The sequence below is a fragment of the Staurois parvus genome, unplaced genomic scaffold (assembly GCF_062004578.1).
Source record: "Staurois parvus isolate SC_StPar_1 unplaced genomic scaffold, SC_StPar_1.0 ptg000553l, whole genome shotgun sequence".
Taxonomy (NCBI): domain Eukaryota; kingdom Metazoa; phylum Chordata; class Amphibia; order Anura; family Ranidae; genus Staurois; species Staurois parvus.
Window position 1 is genome coordinate 1,162,088 of NW_028318349.1, and position 20,863 is coordinate 1,182,950.

A 20,863-nucleotide genomic window follows, 5' to 3' on the forward strand; every position below is an offset into this window, starting at 1 on the left:
GAGGAACAGTGCCCCATCGTTGGTGTCAGTGGGGAGGAGGAACAGTGCCCCATCGTTGGTGTCAGTGGGGAGGAGGAACAGTGCCCCATCGTTGGTGTCAGTGGGGAGGAGGAACAGTGCCCCATCGTTGGTGTCAGTGGGGAGGAGGAACAGTGCCCCATCGTTGGTGTCAGTGGGGAGGAGGAACAGTGCCCCATCGTTGGTGTCAGTGGGGAGGAGGAACAGTGCCCCATCGTTGGTGTCAGTGGGGAGGAGGAACAGTGCCCCATCGTTGGTGTCAGTGGGGAGGAGGAACAGTGCCCCATCGTTGGTGTCAGTGGGGAGGAGGAACAGTGCCCCATCGTTAGTGTAAGTGGGGGAGAGGAGCGGCTGCTCCTTCTTTTAGTTTGGCCGCTCGATTTTCGCGGGGCCGCTCGGCTCCGCCTCCTCGCCGGTGATTGGCCGCTTGTGTGCCTTTCCAGTGCTGGCGCCCAATCACCGGTGAGGAGGCGGAGCCGAGCGACCATCGTGCGGCCGAACTGAAAGAAGGAGCAGCCGCGCTTCCTAGACCAGATCGTCGTGGGATCGGGACCGGAGCCAGGTAAGGTACAGCAGCCCCTCTGCCCACCCCTGTACTTAGTGCCCGTTGGAGGAGGGGGGGGGCGGCCCCGCCCCTCGAAAAAGTGCCGCCCTGACACCGGCTCGACTACCGTATACCGGCGTATAAGACGACCCCCGACTTTTCAGAAGATTTTCATGGGTTGAAAAGTCGTCTTATACGCCGGAAAATACGGTAGTCTATTTTTTTATAAAAAATATATATTTATTTTTAGAACTGAGCGTCTTGGTTTTTGACCAAGTGCTTTTTGAAGTTTCGGTACCAGAATTTTAATTTTGGTGCACCACTAACTACCACAGATGTTTGACAGATATAAATATAAATTGGATATGGCATTGCATGACTGCACAATTACAAGTTAAAGTAGTGCAATGTCAATTAGCAAAAAATGGCATGGTCATGAAGGGGGTAAAATCTTTCGGAGGTCAAGTGGTTAAAATAAAAGGTGCTTAAGTCTTACAGTTTCTCTCTTAAATCAGCCACACACAGTGAGGAGAGGTCTGATCTTAGCCAGCATGCTGCAAGAGAGGATTGCTGCTATCTGTGTAAGGACAGCAGTCTCTCCATAGCAGTCACAGCTAGACTTCTTCAATCTGTACTCTAAGGCCTCATACACGCTTGAGCTCAAAATTGCTGTTCTTACAGGCTTTTACGGCTATTTTTTTTTCCTCTTCCCACTTAAATACTGCCTGTCAAAAGTTTTAGAACACCCCCATTTTTCAAGGTTTTATTGACATTTAAACAATTTAAGTCCAGTGAATAACCTGAAATGGTACAAAGGTAAGCAGTAAATTGCCAGAGGTGGGGAAAAAAAGGTTTTGGTTAACAAAAACTGAAGAAGCAATGGGTGAACAACTTTCAGTGGCAGTCAGGAATGTACAGTTGCAAGAAAAAGTATGTGGCATGGCAACATCTAAAGTTTGTGTAGTATTATGTTCAGCAGACTGCGTTCTTCTATTGTTATGACTTAGATGACGTTCAGAGCACATTTTATGCCGAATTCATGCAAAACTCCATGTAATCCCAAGGGGTTCACATACTTTTTCTTGCAACTGTAAGTTAAAACAGTAGTAAAGGCTATGTTACAAAAACAAAAAACTTCCCCTTTTCAGTGGCATAATGTGCCTAGTATGTACTGCAGACTACCACAGTATGGAAGACTTGCCTTAAAACAAAGCCCTCCCAGCGGTGCGTTTTCACCCCTGGCAGAGCTTCCATCTTCACCTGGTCTTCCTTCTGGGTCGCGGGCTCTGGCAGATTGAATGGCTTGTACATGGGAACCAGGTATCCAGGTAAATTATACTTTTTTTTTTTTCTTGTTTTGGCGGGCGGGGGGGGTTTAAGGACAAATTGACCTCAATTTGGAGGTAAATCTTAAAATGTTACTAAACCCACAACAGTCAAATCAGTCTGTATATGCAGTAAAGCATGCTTGTTATACTCACTGTGGAACCTAAGGGGTTAATCTTCTGCATTGTGTAAAAAGGATGTTTGATCCTGCCTTCTCTGATCCTCCCTTTCTTTCAGTGCCCTCTTCTTATCTCCTGATAAGACCTATCGTGTGGAGACACTGCATCTGCTCAGTTTGGTGTGTATTGCTAGAGTTTTTTTTTTTCTCTTGGGAGTGCATGCGATCAGCACAGGGCCAATCAGCACTGTCCAGACAAAGGTCAGGGGTTCTGCGTCCTCTTGGAGAAAACTACATGCTTTAACTAGTGCTCACCTGGGCACTGATAGAAGTCACAAGACTGCTCTAACTGCTGATAAGAAAAGGTATTTAGCAGTTTATATTTGCTAAAATAATTGCATTTCCATGTTCTGTGTACTGTGGGAGACCAGATATAGTGAATGCAGGGTCCTGGGTTTAGTAACACTTTAATGGGTACCAGTTGATTTATTTTTGTTATTAAAGGAAATCTGTCTCAAACTAGTAAATAGGTGTTTTTGTTTTTTGTTTTTGCCATTGCTATTACCACAGCCCAGTATCAAAAATACAACCCAAAAAATGTAGTAGTTGTAAATTTTAAACTGTGTTAGATTCAACTTCTATGTCTTATTTAATAGAGTCCAGCTGCACAAGTCAGTAGTTGGCCATACTTTAAAAATCTGTTATCTTACTGTTCTCAAATGCCAAAATGCAATGACATACCTGCTATACCTAGTTAAGTAAAGCCTTTTTCATATTGTGTTCTTTTTTGGTTGTGAAATTGTACCTATGCTTTTAGTAAGCACATGGTCTACACTATAAGTAAGCACATGCTGCCTTACAGACTCTGAAATCTGCTTGCAAATAATGCTTTTTGAAATGACCGAGGATCAGATGACCGTCTCTAGCATTATCCCTCCCTTCTAGATTGTAAGCTCCAAAGAGCACGGCCCTCAATCCCCTCATGTTTTGCATTGTATTGGTATTGTTCTGTCACATGTTCTGTCCCCCTTTGTAATGTACAGTGCTGAGCGAACTATTGGCGCTTTATAAATACTGTATAATATAATAATTATCCTCATGTCTGTTCTTACTCAGAAGGAAATCTTTCTACAGTTTGGAAAGCTGTGCGTGCATTCGATTTTCTGTGCATTGAGCTTGCTTGTGGAACTGCAAGAACTGTTTCTAGATAGATCCTTGCTGCTGGAATTGCTGTGCCTGTGAGTGCTAGATTTCTGCTCCCCACAAACACCTGCAGTAGGTAGAAGTACTAGCCACCCAAGCATGAGCGGAAGCATAGGCCCAAATGAAAGTTCTCCAAAAAGAGGCAGCAGCTGTGACTCAGCTGAATGTTTTGGATTGATCTGCATATGAAGATGTCCATCATCTTATTTTGGCAGCCTCAGATTCCTTGTAATTTTTTCTAGACCAAAACAGCACATTTGCACAGGTGAATTCCAATACTGTACACACACAGTACAGTTGCCAGCAGGAAAAGCTGCAGCAATCCCACACAGGTCTCCCCTGTGAAATGGACACTTGGCTACCTCCCAAATTACTAACACCCTATGCTGCAACTCGTATGCCATCGCAGACCCTCCTGAGTTCAGTTAACCAAATTGCCCCAAAACCTCCTGGGACAAGTCACATGGCTCTCAAGATGCATGCCACGAGTTCACCACCTATGCAGCCTCCACTTGAACTGAACCAAATAGATAAGCTGTTCTCTTTTCCAACACCTAAGCATCAGGTATTAGATACTGCTACCTCCTGCAGTAATGATGGAGCACCTGCCAAGACAAGGCTTGATATACCTGATACCATAGAAATTCAGAAAGGAGCTCCAGACCAAAAATGGATAAGTTCCAAGCCAATTTTAATTGTGGGTAAATAAGTCATCTAAAAACAGCCAATGCATTTTGTAGGCAACTCCACTCTCCCTTTTTTTTAGGCCTCAACACAGGGATGAACTTGGAAAACAGTGACTTTGCAGATCTATATTAGAACCAGTATAAATCTCCTCGTTGAGTAACAATGTGACAGTTGCTGAGCAGCAATAAAAGAACTGATGCGTCAAAGCTTTCTAAGTATATGACCCCCAGAGATTAATGCTTGTTAAAGTGGTATTAGACCCATGAATCAAAAATGTAATATTTTGCAGCTTACCAATGTTTAGATGTGGTGGCTGCATTAGTTTTCATTTTTATAGGCTTTTTCCCCCCTTTTTCAAAAAAGAAAGCTGTTAATTGTAAGCACCCTGCTAGTGTTAATTGGTTTGTCTCATCCTGATAACCGCAAGAGGGCTTCTTTTGTTGAAAAACAGAATTGTTGGTTGGATTACCAGTTGAAAATAGAAAAAAAACCCTAAAAAAAAGAAATAATACAGAGACTGCATCTACAAAATGGTAAGCTGAAGTATAATAAAGTCTTGCGTTTGGGTTTAATACCGCCTTATGAAATTTGACGATTGTCCGGAGACCTGCAGAAGCTGCACATTTACATTCAAGTCAGTGTTTCAGGACCTCAGCATCACACCTATGTAAAAACTTGATTTGCTAATTGGTTGGGTCTCAGTTAGACTGTTGAGACTTAATACTGCATATCCATAAACCAGAAGAAAGCCTTCATCTTACATGGGAGAGATTTCAGCAAACTTCTGGCAGCCCTGAGGCAGAAAACTAACCTTATTCAAAAGATTACATGACATTCCTAGACTGTCCAGCAGAGACAACCAGAAGCCTTAAGAAGTGATGATCCTCTTGAGCTTTGAATCACCAGGAAGACCCATGTCTACCAGGTCTTGTTGCCTAAATACACGGCATGCTATAAACCCAATCATAGCAAAGTTGCCTTACAATATCCAAGAGAAAATGGTTAGCACTGTGTTTTAAAGTATGAGAAGGAGCCAGAAGTATTCTTTCTACCTTTTCTCTTCTTGTTATATTTTATCAAAGACGTGAGACGTGATTATCTACTAGCCCCCAACTACAAGAAGACGAAACCTCACCACTAAGACTCTGAAAGTGTTGCTTCCATTAGAAAGACAGGAGTTACACCAAAAGGCAACAGCAAAGAAAGGTATAAGTACTCAAACTCCCACTGTCTCATTCATAATATCCAATATCCTCTCATGAAATTCAAGGGGAAGCCCTTTTGAAGAATGCAAGAACTTTCTAAGCAACTATGCCATTTGCTTCAGATATTGAGCAATCACAAAGCACTTTACCAGAGATTGCACAGCTGCATTTTAGTGATGATAGTCCAGTGTAAGCCTTAAACTGAGGCCCTTTTAAACAAGACTCTGTATCTACTGAAGTTCCGATTTTACATCCACATCAGATCATGATGGGGAGATCCATGAACAGTCCCCTCCAATTATTATTATATCCGTGCCAAAGTATGTTTGAAGGATTTTCCTTAAGGGCAACCAAAGGACGCAGTCAGGATGTATGCTGTTTTAGATGATTAAACAGGATGAAGAACTCTGAAGTGGCAAGTGACTAACTGCTTTAAAGGGAGAAGTACTGTCCTACATACTATAAATCATGAATCCTCTTTAGTGTCAGTAAATCCTTCCAAATAATCTTCAATGTTACAATCCCAAAATGAAATCCCAATATCGCTGTGTACCTCAAAAAAATATAAAACCTAAATAGTGTACTATCCTCAGTGTATCAATAATCAAAACCATATATACACATGTGAAAAACTGTGAAAACACAATATAAAACAGAGCGTGAAAACACGTGAATTAGTGCAGCACTCCGTGTACATTCCAATGTGAACACTACCCCGTGAACACTTCTATGTGGCTAGAGTGAATACTCTTACCATCAATATGTGATCAAAAAGCCTTCTAAGAGAGATAATTCAATTGCCACCAATCCTTAGGTTGATCCCTAAACCTTATATCAGATGCCAGGCCTCCTATACTTCCAAGTATGGTATATTACTTCCCAGAGCCAAGCATAGGTAATCACTTCACCTATGTCTCATTTCTTTTCCTTTTGTTGTCGTTCCCTTTTTCTATCTCCTTTTCGTAATACCCCGGACTCCTTATTATGGAGATATTCCTTCCTCTATAGACTACTCCTATCTCTCCTGTCTGTTCCTTCCCGGAGATGCCAGTGACAACATCACAGAGCTGATGGATATTAGAAACCTTGCGCTCCTTCACCTTCCTTTTGAGGATGCCCCACAGATGCTCAATAGGGTTTAGGTCTGGAGACATGCTTGGTCAGTCCATCACCTTTACCCTCAGCTTCTTTAGCAAGGCAGTGGTAGTCTTGGAGGTGTTATGTTGGAATACTGCCATGCGGCCCAGTCTCGGAAGGGAGGGGATCATGTTCTGCTTCAGTATATCACAGTACATGTTGGCATTCATGGTTCCCTCAATGAACTGTAGCTCCCCAGTGCAGGCAGCACTCATGCAGCCCCAGACCATGACAATCCCACCACCATGCTTGACTGTAGGCAAGACACACTTGTCTTTGTACTCCTCGCCTGGTTGCCGCCACACACGCTTGACACCATCTGAACCAAATCAGTTTATCTTGGTCTCATCAGACCACAGGACATGGTTCCAGTAATCTATGTCTTGAGTCTGCTTGTCTTCAGCAAACTGTTTGTGGGCTTTCTTGTGCATCATCTTCCCTCTGGGATGACAGCCATGCAGACCAATTTGATGCAGTGTTCTGAGCACTGACAGGCTGACCCACCCCCCCCCCCCCCTTCAACCTCTGCAACAATGCTGGCAGCACTCATACATCTATTTCCCACAGAAAACCTCTGGATATGACTCTGAGCACATGCACTCAACTTCTTTGGTCGACCATGGTGAGGCCTGTTCTGAGTGGAACCTGTCCCGTTAAACTGCTGTATGGTCTTGGCCACCATTCTGCAACTCAGTTTCAGGGTCTTGGCTACCTTTCTGCAGTTCAGTTTCAGAGTCTTGGCAATCTTCTTATCGCCTAGGCCATCTTTATGTAGAGCAACAATTCTTTTTTTCAGATCCTCAGAGTTCTTTGCCATGAGGTGCCATGCTGAACTTCCAGTCACCAGTATGAGAGAGTGAGAGCGATAACACACCTGCTCCCCATTTACACATGAGACCTTGTAACACTAAGGAGTCACATGACACAGGGGAGGGAAAATGGCTAATTGGGCCTAGTCTGGACATTTTCACTTAGGGGTGTACTCACTTTTTGTTGCCAGCGTTTTAGACATTAATGGCTGTGTGTTATTTTGATAGGACAGCAAATTTACACTGTTATACAAGCTGTACACTCACTACTTTACATTGTAGCAAAGTGATATTTCTTCAGTGTGGCCACATGAAATAATATAATAAAATATTTACAAAAATGTGAGGGGTGTACTCCTGTGAGATTGTGTGTGTGTGTGTGTGTATATGTATGTATGTGTGTGTGTGTGTGTGTGTATATATATATATATATATATATATATATATATATATATATATATATATATATATATATATATTTTTTTTTTTTCTCTCTCCAAACATTATCAGTGCGTGAACTACAGAACACCTCCCCACCGTTATACAGATGTGAAGAGAGGTAGATGTGCTGTTGTTCTTTTAATAGCATGACAACGCTGCTCTTCTATAGATACAGCATGCAACCGAAAAATAGAAGGGGGGGGGGGGGCAAACTGAATGGTCTGTGTCCTTAGGATGCAGGCAGCGCAGCTTAGGATCGAGCCCACAGGTTTGCTATAATACGATGCGGCTTCCTATAGTGGCACACTGAGAAAAGTAGGAGCCAGGAGTGCCAGTATGGGGACCCAAGAAGAAGAGGTTCCGTGCTGCTCTGTGCAATTCCATTGCACAGAGCAGGTAAGTATAAATCTGTTTTTCTTTTTTGTAAATCAACTTTATTTTTTTTGTTAATCACTTAAAGCAGGGGTGGGCAACTGTGGCCCTCCAGCTGTTGTAGAACTACAAGTCACATGAGGCACTGCAAATCTGACAGTTACAAGCATGACTCCCAAAGGCAGAGGCGTGATGGGACTTGTAGTTCACCAACAGCTAGAGGGCCACAGTTGCCCACCCCTGACTTAAAACATTGCCATGCATAAAGCTTCTTCTGTTTTTCAGGCTCAAAAAAAAAAAGGAAAGACGCCTCTTCCTCATCTGAACCTTAACAGTATTTGTCCGATAAGGAAATAAGTGTTCTTATTTTATGCCAACACGATTTTAAAAAATTTAACTGCACCTTGTCTCAGACATCTAGATATAAAAATCCTTTCCACTATTTCAGCTTTACTTTGTTTTCTCATGTTAGTGTCCAATTCATGAAAAATTGTATTGTGTGGTTTTTCTTTTGCTTTGTTTTCTATAAACCAAAATGTGATCCATTTTTTTTTTCTTTACCTTTTCAGACGTGCCATTTTCTGTCATGTTTGACAATACGTGGATTTGATGGAGAACATGAAAGATGCAGCTGTACCTTACCTCTGTATTTGACTGTATATAAAGGCCTCATTTGAAAGTTGAGAATGAGAAGTATGCCCACCTGTCTAAATGTGCTCAGAAGGATGAGAGGGGAGTGATGATGGCAAAGAATAAGGAGCCGCGCCCCCCATCATATACTATTAGTGTGATAGGGTTGTCTGGAACTGAGAAGGATAAAGGCAACTGCGGAGTTGGGAAGTCGTGCTTATGTAACAGATATGTCCGCCCAAAGGCTGATGAATATTATCATGAACACACCTCTGTTCTTAGCACAATTGATTTTGGAGGACGTGTTGTCAACAATGACCACTTTTTGTATTGGGGTGACGTAACACAGATAGGTGAAGATGGGGTTGATTGCAAACATCATATAATTGAACAGACAGAGTTCATAGATGATCAGACTTTCCTTCCACATCGAAGTACAAACCTTCAGCCCTACATAAAGAGGGCAGCAGCTTCAAAGATTCAGTCTGCTGAGAAACTAATGTATATTTGCACAGACCAGCTTGGCCTGGAGCAGGACTTTGAGCAAAAGCAAATGCCCGAAGGAAAGCTAACTATAGATGGCTTTGTTCTATGCATTGACGTTAGCCAAGGATGCAATCGAAAATTCGATGATCAATTAAAGTTTATTAATAACCTATATGCGCAAGTAGTAAAAGCAAAGAAGCCTATTATCATTGCAGCAACAAAGTGCGATGAGTGTGTCGACCACTATCTGAGAGAAGTTCAGGGCTTTGCCTCCAACAAGAAAAACCTACTTGTTGTAGAAACCTCTGCCAGAAACAATGTAAATGTTGAGACATGTTTCACAGCACTAGTACAAATGTTGGACAAAACTCGTGGTAAACCCAAGATAATCCCTTATCTGGAGGCATTTAAAACACACAGACAGATTGTTGCTTCTGCTACTGATAAATTTGAAAAGCTTATTGTACAAACAGTTCGTGATTACCATTCAACTTGGAAAACTATTAGTAATAAATTAAAAAACCACTCAGATTATGAAAATTACATTAATTTAGAGGGAACAATGAAAGCTAAAAATACATTCTCCAAGCACATAGAACAGCTAAAACAGGAACACATTCGAAAAAGGAAGGAGGAATATTTAAAAACCCTACCAAGAACACTCAATACGTTGCTGCCAAAACTTGAGGAGATAGAAGATTTAAATTGGGCAGAAGCTCTTCGTTTTCTAGAGAAAAGGCCTGACTTCAGCCTTTGGTTTGTAATGCTGGAAAAGACTCCCTGGGACCAGTCTGATCATATTGACAATGTAAATGACAGAAGAGTTCCATTTGATCTTCTCTGTACATTAGAGGCTGAGAAGGTCTATCAGAGCCATGTCCAAAATTTGGTTTCTGAGAAGAAGAGGGTTGAAATGAAAGAGAAATTCAAAAAAACACTTGCAAAGATACCGTTTATTTCCCCTGGTCAGCCATGGGAAGAAGTTATGTGTTTTGTTTTGGACGATGAAGCTTACAAGTTCATCAGTGAGGCAGACCGTATAGAGGTATACCGCAAGCACCAGCGGGAAATTATTGAAAAAGCCAAAGAAGAATTTCAAGAGATGCTTTTTGAGCACTCTGAGTTGTTTTATGACCTAGATCTTAATGCTACGCCAAGCACTGATAAAATGACTGAAATTAATGCAGTCCTTGGGGAAGAACCTAGATATAAAGCTTTGCAAAAGCTTGCAACTGACAGAGAATCTCTTCTTCTTAAACACATAGGATTTGTTTACCACCCTACAAAGGAAACTTGTCTTAGTGTCCAGAGCTGCATGGACATTAAAGTGGAACAAGTACTCGCCAACAGTCTCTTACAATCAAATCTTGGCCGTCTGAATTTGTATCAAGATGGTACTAATCTTGACAAAGTGAACCTACTAATTCTTGGGAAAGACAGCTTGCCTCAAGAGATGACAAACGAAATAAGGACCCAGTCAACAGATGATGAGTTTGCACTAGATGGAAAAATTTATGAATTAGATTTGAGAGCTGTGGATGCTAACTCTCCCTATCTTCTTAGCCAGTTATGGACCTCTGGATTTAAGCCACATGGCTGTTTTTGTGTGTTTAGCTCTATTGAGTCACTTAATTTTATAGGTGACTGCATTGGAAAAATTAGATGTGAGGCCCTGGCAAGAAGAGATAAAGATATTGCAAACCTTCCATTCACATTAATTTTAGCCAACCAGAGGGAGAGTGTCAGCAAAAACCTGCCAATCTTAAGACATCAAGGACAGCAGCTGGCAAATAAACTCCAGTGTCATTTTGTGGATATACCTACTGGCACATTCCCACGTAAATTTAATGAGGCTCAAATAAAACAAGCTCTTAGGGGTGTATTAGAATCTATTAAGCACAATTCAGATATCGCAAGCCCTGTTCCAGCTATTAAAGATCTTTCAGAAGCAGACTTGAGAATTGTAATGTGTGCCATGTGTGGGGATCCGTTCAGTGTGGATCTTATTCTTTCCCCCTTTTTAGAGTCTCGCACTTGCAGTGCTGCCCAGCCTGGACAAAATAATTCTCTGATGCTTGATAAAATCATTGGTGAAAAACGGAGGAGGATACAGATAACCATATTGTCATACCATTCTTCTATTGGTGTTCGAAAAGATGAACTTGTCCATGGGTACATTCTAATTTATTCAGCAAAACGAAAAGCGTCTATGGGAATGCTTCGTGCTTTTCTTTCAGAAATTCAGGACACTATTCCTGTTCAGTTAGTAGCAGTAACAGACAGCCAAGCAGACTTCTTTGAGAATGAAGCCATTAAAGAATTGATGACTGAAGGAGAGCACATTGCCACTGAAATTTCTGCAAAGTTCACAGCTTTATATTCACTGTCTCAGTATCATCGTCAGACAGAGGTTTTCACACCATTCTTCAGTGATGTTTTGGAAAAGAAGACCTCCATTGAAAATTCCTATTTGGCAGAAAGCAGTAGAGAGCAAAGTCAGCCTTGTGAAGATGTGTTTATTCATTCCCCCCGTGGAAATTCACCAGCGTACAGTTGCTACCCAGATTCTGAGGATGACTCCGAAGCCCCCCCTCCTTACAGCCCCATTGGGGATGATGTGCAACTGCTGCCAAAATGTAATTTGGATAATGAAGGGAATGAGTATCCTACACACAGCACTCCATTAAATTGCCATGATCATGAGCGCAACCATAAAGTGCCTCCCCCAATAAGACCTAAACCAGCTGGACCCAAGTCAAAAGTAAATAGGCTAGACCCAAATCTTGTGAGAACTATTGAAGCTGGCATTAGTAAAAACCCAAGGAAGCAAACTTCTCGCTTCCCTTTGGTGCACCCAGGAGAAGATGCTGATTTATCTGAGAATTACGCAGAGCCAGTTGACACAATATTCCAATCCAAAGATTTTATTAATGACATCTACGCAGTACCTGATGACAGTCAAAACCACCTTCCAAAAATGCCCCATTTATTCCCTAATGCAAAAGGAGATGAAGAAAACGGTATATCTGACCGACTTTTGAGAGCCCAGGGAGAGAGGAGGCCATCAAAATATAAATACAGGTCAAAGACATTATTCAGCAAGACAAAATCCTACACCTATCGACGAAGCCATTCAGATGCCAGTGATGAGGAAGCTCTTACCATCATCGGAAAGGATAGAAAGCGGAAACCAAAGCACAGGCCAAGTGAAGAAGACCCTCTTCTTTCCCCAGTTGACACTTGGAAGGGGGGTATTGATAATCCAGCAATCACTTCTGATCAGGAGCAGGAAGAAAGAAAAACAAAGAAAAAGCCACCTAAAGTGAAAGAGGACAAGAAGGTAAGTGTTTTTCCAGTTTTGTTCCACCTAATATCTTACATATACTTAGCTCTTTAAACTTTTTATATTACTGAATAGTGTGTTAATACCACATATGTGGTGGAAAAGTTGTGATAAATGTATGGCTTTTTTTTTTTTAATTTAACTAGCAATTTCTCTACACCATAGCCATGTTCGGTGTTGTAGGCAGTGGAGGATGTTTTTACGATCTCCCTTAAAGAAAACACTCTTGTAAAACAGTTGCTCAAAATAAACATTTGGTATCATTGTTATCCTTCTCCCGCTCTTATACATGCGTGTAGTTTTTTTTTTTTTGTCTTTGGGCAATTCTAATGGAGAGTTGAGTAATTTTAAATTTGACTTTTGTTTTTAAATGTACAAAACGCTGGAGACTTGGATTTTTCAGGTCTGAATGGTAGGTGTATGCTAGTAAGATGTGTTTTTTCAGCTATATGGGATAATCTATATACAAAATATGTGGATGCAATGAAGCACCTCTATACACAACTGGATGCGGGTTCTGACTCTTTATCTTGTCTTTGGAGGTGGTTCCATTTGCTCAAGTCCACAACAGAGCCTTTCAACAAAAGGAGGGGTCATGAATGTATGAAAGTAAAAAACTTTGAGCCTTTACAACCATTTTAACTTCAGAGAAAAATAAAGGGTCATTTTACTTAGATTATACAAAAAATGGCAACCGTCCCAACCTATAACCAGCCTTAGCAGTAAGGTGAACATGGAAGGGAAATGCACAACGCAAACAAAGGATTTCCCAGCAACACTTGCCAGCCTGCGAAACAACCAGTTTGGCCCTGTCTAACAGTTTGCGTTAAAAACAGAGGGTTTTGTTTGCACACATTTGCAAATACATGCGTAAGCCACAGTCCCACGTCAAGGGTCCTCTGTATACTATGGACTTAACAAAAATGTCTAAAACCTCCATCGTAGGAGCACATGTATCAGTAGATAGGTTAAGGGCAGGTGTGCCTGGAGGAGCCCATCCCTCCTTAAAGGTCCCGGGACGCACGTGACTCCCAGCTATACCAAATCGACAGCAAAGGCATCCTGTGCGTCAATTTACTTTACCTTTATTTACAGACAGCTGTGTTGTGTGCAGAACTGTGTAAGTATTAACACTGAATAGACAGAAATTAAAATCTCTTTCCAGGTAAACAGCTCATATATATGCATTTCATCGGTGTATTTAGCAGTTTACTTGGAGTTCAACATTTATGGCATGACTGTTAAATCACAGCTGTTGAGAGAGCAATAGAGGTCTCTTGGAGCTGGTGCTTTCCACCATGCTTCTGGCTCATGAACCTTTTTACCAAGAGGTGACACTGTAAAGGTGACAAAAGTAACCTGTTTGGTTACTTCGATTCAGAGCTTCCTTCAGTCAGGTATGGCAGAGGCTATCCTCTTCATCTTTACATTACATAAGCTGACCATAGATGGAGTGATTTTCTTTACTGCAACCACAGGTTTTTCACCCTCTTTTTGTCCTGTTTACCCTTATTGAAAGTAGAAGAAAATATCAAATTTTGGGTTGTCACCAGAAAAGTAATAGAGGGGAAATCTTCAAATGGGGCAATAGTTCTACTGTCCTGGGGGGCTACAAGGGATTCTCTTAATGTGCATGGATTTCCTGTTTTTGTTATGGGAGGGGAAGTATAGAGAAATTTATATCTATCTACTTGTATTATTACACTATCAAAAATGAAAAAGTGTTTTGCCTATAGTTCTACTTAAAGGTCTAGTCTACATTGTACAATCTCCTTTAAATCTACAGACATCTATGTAGAGCAGGTATTCAGACCCCCTTCACTTTTTCCCAGTCGCTGCTGAAAAACACCCCTACAGAATGTTACTTCCACCACCATGCTTCACTGTTGGGATATTTGGAATATGATGAGCGGTGCCTGGTTTCCTCCAGACATAATATTTAGAATTGAGTCTGAACAGTTCATTCTTGGTTTTATCAGGCCAGAGAGTCTTGTTTCTCAGTCTGAGTCCTTCAAGTGCTTTTTTGCAAACTCCAAGTGGATTTTCACATGTTATGCGCATGTTAGTGAAGGGCTACAGTGATGGTTGATTTTCTGTTCTTTTGTTTGACTTCATGGCTTTTGATCTGATAGTATGCATTGTCAGCTGTGAGATCTTTTATAGAGAGGTGTGTGCCTTTCCAAATTAAGTCCAATCAATTTAATTTACCACAGGTGGACTCCAGTCAAGGTTTAGAAATATCTCTGCATGAATCCAGGGAAATGGGAGTCCCCATTAAGTTTCAAGTTTTGTTGCAGAGGGTCTGAATACTTATGCCAATGTGATATTTCAGTTTTTTCTTTTTCATACGTTGTGGAATATTTCTACAATTCTGTTTTCACTTTGTCATTATGGGATTCTGAAAGTAGACCAATGAGAAACATATTAATGTAAAAAACTGTAGTATCAGGCTGCAACATAACAAAATTGAAAAAGCTGACGGGGGGAGGGGGTCTGAATACTCTACGATTGCACTGTATAGTGTATGGCCAACCTAAAGAGGAGCTCCACCCAATAAGGGAAGCTCCACTTGTCTGCCTCCTCCCCTCTTCACTGCCAAATTTGGCACTTTTTGGTAGTAGGGGGAAACTGGTACCTGGTTTTGACACTCCCACTTGAACAGAGCTGGAAGTTCAGCCCCCCACAGTCTTCTGGGACACTTCACAGGTCCCAGAACACTGCAGCGCTATTCATGAGGCGTGGCACAACTCGCACATGCACAGTGGGCACCCAGCTGTGAAGCTGCAAGCTGTCACAGCTGGTTGCCCACAGTTGAGATGCTGGCACCAGAGGGAGAAGGGACAGCGCAGGGGAGCACATTGCTGGATCCTGGTACAGGTAAGTGTGTGTTTATTAAAAGTTAGCAGCTACAGTTTTAGTAGCTGCTGAATTTTAACCTGTTGGCTTCCAGCAAATGCAATTATGCGGCCTCTGCGCTGAGGGGTTTCATAATTGCATACCCATTGTAAACAGGAGATGTGCCAAGAGCGTGCACGCACCTGGCGCATTTACCGGTCCCTCACGGAAAGGTCCTGAGATTGGGAGCTTTCCAATCATGTGACAGCCAATCACGGCGGTCATATGGCCCTAAACTCTGCCCTGTCTTCTGGCATCACAATCCCCTTAAAGGGCCAGGAGGTGCCCGGCGCCAAGGGGTTAATAAACACAAAAACAACTGGAACTCTGCTTTAAAGTTGTGTCCTTTCACTTTAATGTGGATATGCTTTTTTCCTTTAGGCTTCACGTACAGTGGAACTGCCATAGACATTAACTACTGGCAGAAAACACACTACACCCTGTTCCAAATTATTATGCTAATGATATTTTTCTCATTTACCTAAATAATTGTAAATAACAGTCAGCATAATTCTCATGTTATCAACTATTAAAAGGAAAATTCAAATTTTATTGAACAAACCTCCTAATAACAGTATTTTTTTTTTCACATAAACTTACAATGCACTGTTCCAAATTATTACGCACAGTAAGTTTCAAAACACTTTATATTATTTTAACAGGTCACGTTACATTTTAACATAGGACCCCTTATTTGATAGCAGCTTCACAAGTCTTGCATCCATTGAACTTGTGAATTTTTGGACAGTTTCTGCTTGAATTTGTTTGCAAGATGTCAGAATAGCCTCCCAGAGATGTTGTTTGGATGTAAACTGCCTCCCACCCTCATAGATCTTTTGCTTGAGGATGCTCCAAAGGTTCTCAATAGGATTGAGGTCAGGGGAGGATGGAGGCCACACCACGACTTTCTCTCCTTTTTATCCCCATAGCATCCATTGATGCAGAGGTATTCTTTGCAGCATGAGATGGTACATTGTAATGCATGAAGATGATTTTATTACGGAAAGCTAGTTCTTCCTTCTGTACCAGGGAAGAAAGTGGTCTGTCATAAACTCCACATACTTTGCAGAGGTCATCTTTACACTGGGGACCAGCTCTGTTCCCATGATTCCGGCCCAAAACATGACTCCACCACCGCCTTGCTGATGTTGCAGCCTTCTTGGAACAGAGTAGCCTTCCACCAACCATCCACTACTCCATCCATCTGGACCATCCAGGGTTGCACGGCACTCATCAGTGAACAGGACTGTTTGAAAATTAGTCTTCATGTATTTTTCTGCCCAATGCAGCCGTTTCTGCTTGTGAGCAATGGTTATTGGTGGCCGAATAGAAGGTTTATGCACAGTTGCAAGACTCTGGAGGACACCTTGATGTCTGTGGGACTCCAGAGGCACCAGCAGCTTCAAATATCTGTTTGCTGCTATGTAATGGTATTTTAGCAGCTGCTCTCTTGATCCGATGCATGGATCTGGCAGAAATCTTCCTCAATGTGCCTTTATCTGCACAAACCCGTCTGTGCTCTGAATCAGCCACAAATCTCTTAATAGTGCGATGATCACTCTTAAGTTTTCGTGAAATATCTAATGTTTTCATACCTCATCCAAGGCATTGAACTATTTCACTCTTTTCGGCAGCAGAGAGATCCTTTTTCTTCCCCATATTCCTTGAAAATGATGCTCTGCTTAATAATGTGGAACACCCTCCTTTAGTAGTTTTTCCTTAAATTGGGCTCACCTGCCAATCTAATTATCACAGGTGTCCGAGATTGTTTTCAGTGATCAAAAGAACCCTGACACACAATGCCACCCATGAGTTAAACTGAAAAACAAATGATTTAATCTTTGTGACACTTAAATAGAATTTGTATAATAATTTGGAACAGGGTGTAAATGCGGCAAAAACACGTGTAAAGCGCTTAGACGTTTATGCATTTCATTGTCCAGAGTACTAACCATTAAAATGAATAAACTCCCCAGGCTCTAATTCCGGCCATCACTTAGGTGCGTTTACACGTGTTGTTGCTGCATTTGGTGTTTTTTGGCCAAAACATTTCTCTCCTGAACGCGATTCTTATGCGTTCAGGAGAGGGACGTTTAACTGCTCCAAAACTCTTCTGCTGATAAAAGCCTATGTGCGCATGGACACAAAGGCTTCTATTGAGATGAGTTCGGGCTTTGGCAAAAAAAAAAAACCAAAAGCTCCCAAACTCACATTTAGGAGAAGCAGTGTACATGAGGCCTGGCCACTGTTCATCCGAAGATGATTGCTCTACATGCTTTTGATATAGTGTGTGCAGTTATTGTTTGACTGCCGTGACTTAGGTTGGACAGATGAATTGACATTCTATGGGCAGGCTGGTTTTAGAGTGTCCCCCAACACCCCCCCTACCAATCCTGAAGGACCACAGTTTTTTTGTTTTGTTTTTCTTCCTTTTTTTTTTTTTTTTTCCATTCATCTGTGGTCAGGAACCCCACTGACAGCTGATGAGTCATCGGTTGTGAAGGACCTGGTGGCCCACTCCTTGGCAACCAGCAAGTCTTTACCCAGAATTTGCATTGGACAATCAATTTTTGACAGATTCGAATTCCAGTTGTTCTGAAAAGTAGCAATTTGTTGAAGAAAATTCATAATTTAAACAAATTTTTCCTAAAAAGTAAAAACGCATAAAAAATTTGTCCAAACGCACTACATGCATTTCAGCTGTGTCTTCATTAAACCAAAAATGCTCCTTTTTTTGCATTTTAAAAAGTCCCCTGACCCTTTCCAAAACTGAAAAACTCATAGATGTGACTGTGTCCCATAGGAAACCATGTTAAATGTACTGTATTGCATTTTCTGAAAAAAGCAAGAAAAACACATTGGTGTGAACCAGGACTTATGGTGCAGCTGTGACAAATACACTTTTCTTTGCTCTTATCTTGTGTGCCTTCCTAGGTGGCAGAGGAATACACTGGTTATGATTGGCAGTGCTAGAACAGGGTTTTCCCTTCTGTACGTGTATAAAGTGACACTGGTTAGTATCATACTTGAGACAGAAACTTTACAGGGCACACCACTTTCTCCTGTTTCTTCATGTTAACAAACACAGTGGTTGTCTGTGCACCTTACAAATCTTATTTATGTTATCAGCCAAGCAGTATATATTTCTAGTAGCAACACAACGCACGTTCTCATGCTTGGTTTGAACAATATCAACAAAGACTGACTCCATGGTCCATTACCACACGTATCCACAGGTATGTGTGTATTTCCAAGACGCCATCAAATGTAAGCCGTATACTGCTAAACAGTGTTGCATATAGTTTTCTTGTGAGAGAGACATATATACAGTATATATTATCCGTGAATCCCTAGGCTTTGCTTGAACATTTTTGGGTTTGAGAAGACATCCTGCATGGGATTTATTAGCTTTTAAAGTAATTTGTTAGGTTTTCAGATAATTGCTGTCTTGGCAACATATTCTCTAATGTAACAAGGTGCTAGTCAAGTATGCAAATGGTAAGATGATATGTTTTTGCTATAAGACTATTACAGTATTTACTAATGACGAATGCACAGCATCGTATGCTCACTTTACACCAGCTCAGGCCCCTCTCCCCACTCCCTCATAAGATTTCATTGCCAGCAGCAAGAGCCAACGGCTACTTCTGTGCCTTTCTATATATTCACATTTTTCATCACATAGAGATTCAGTTTTAACCGCTTTCCCACTGCCCTATAGCAGATATACTTCTACAGGGCGGCAGGGGTGCGCAAAATCGCGTGATTTTGCATTGCGTGGCCTTGGATGTCAATCACTGGGTCCTGGCCAGTGATTACTCCCTGGCTCCCAGTGATCGAGGAGCATTACTGACAGAGAGAGAGAGAATTGTATGTAAACAATATACAGGTGAAACTCAAAAAAAGCAAAAGTTCATTTTTTCAGTAATGCAACTTAAAAGGTGAAACTAATCTATGAGAGAGACTCATTACATGCAAAGCAAGATAGTTCAAGCCGTGATTTGTCATAATTGTGATTATGGCTTACAGCTCATGAAAACCCCAAATCCACAATCTCCGAAAATTAGAATATTACATGCAATCAATAAAACAAGGATTGTACATAGAACAATATCAGACCTCTGAAAAGTATAAGCATGCATATGTACTCAGTACTTGGTTTGGGCCCTTTTTGCAGCAATTACTGCCTCAATGAGGCGTGGCATGCAAGCTCTCAGCCTGTGGCACTGTTGAGGTGTTATGGAAGACCAGGATGCTTCAATAGCGGCCTTCAGCTCTTCTGCATTGTTCGGTCTCATGTCTCTCATCTTTCTCTTGGCAATGCCCCATAGATTCTCTGTGGGGTTCAGGTCAGGCCAGTTTGCTGGCCAATCAAGCACAGTAATCCCACGGTCATTGAACCAGGTGTTGGTGCTTTTGGCAGTGTGGGCAGGTGCCAAGTCCTACTGGAAAATTAAGTCAGCATCCCCATAAAGCTCATCTGCAGAAGGAAGCATGAAGTGCTCCAAAATCTCCTGGTAGACGGCTGCGTTGACCCTGGACCTAATGAAGCACAGTGGACCAAGACCAGCAGATGACATGGCTCCCCAAATCAACACAGACTGTGGAAACTTCACACTGGACTTCAAGCATCTTGCAGTGTGTGCCTCTCTATTCTTCCTCCATACTCTGGGTCCTTGGTTTCCAAATGAGATGCAAAAGTTGCTCTCATCAGAAAAGAGGACTTTGGACCACTGAGCAACAGACCAGATCTGTTTTTCTTTAGCCCAGTTAAGACGCTTCTGACGACGTTTGTTGTTCAGGAGCAGCTTGACAAGAGGAATACGACATTTGAAGCCCATGTCCAGGATCCATCTGTGTGTGGTGGCTCTTGATGCACTGACTCCAGCCTCAGTCCACTCCTTGTCAAAGTCCCCAACACTGTTGAATGGCCTTTTCCTGACAATCCTCTCCAGGCTGCGGTCATCCCTGCTGCTTGTGCACCTTTTTCTTCCACACTTTTCCCTTCCACATAACTTTCTATTATTGTGCTTTGATACAGCATTTTGGGAACATCCAACTTCTTTTGCAATTACCTTTTGAGGCTTTCCCTCCTTATGGAGGGTGTCAATGATGGTTTTCTGCACAACTGTCAGGTCAGCAGTCTTTCCCATGATTGTGATTTCTGCTGAACCAGACTGAGAGACCATTTAAAGGCTCAGAAACCCTTTGCAGGTGTTATGGCGTAATTAGCTGATTAGAGTGGGACACTTTGAGCCGAGAATATTGCACCTTTTCACAATATCCTAATTTTCTGAGATTGTGGGTTTTGGGTTTTCATGAGCTGTAAGCCATAATCTTCACAATTATGACAAATCACGTCTTGAACTATCTTGCTTTGCATGTAATGAGTCTATCTCATATATTTCACCTTTTAAGTTGCATTACTGAAATAAATGAACTTTTGCACGATATTCTATTTTTCGAGTTTTACCTGTAGTTCTCTCCCCTGTCAGCTCCTGCACGCTGCTTTGTATGGCTCTGCATAGCAGAGTCATGCAAAGCAGTGTGCTTACAGTTGAAAGCACTAACACAGCCAACACTAAAACAGAACAGTTAACCCTTTGATCGCCCAAGACTTTAACCCCTTCCTGCCCAGTGCGATTAGTA

At 41.8% G+C, this 20,863-nt stretch overlaps 1 protein-coding gene across 2 annotated transcripts in view; it reads left to right on the forward strand.

Annotated features, from left to right (window-relative positions):
• Positions 1-20,863, forward strand: part of ARHGAP5 (Rho GTPase activating protein 5) — a 104,795-nt gene that overhangs the window by 27,227 nt on the left and 56,705 nt on the right. For both annotated transcript variants that reach the window (XM_089691195.1, XM_089691194.1), the window contains exon 2: positions 8,430-12,316. In XM_089691195.1, the coding sequence (XP_089547321.1) occupies positions 8,600-12,316 (3,717 nt within the window). In that variant the 5' untranslated portion in view covers positions 8,430-8,599. The remainder of the gene's footprint in view (positions 1-8,429; positions 12,317-20,863) is intronic.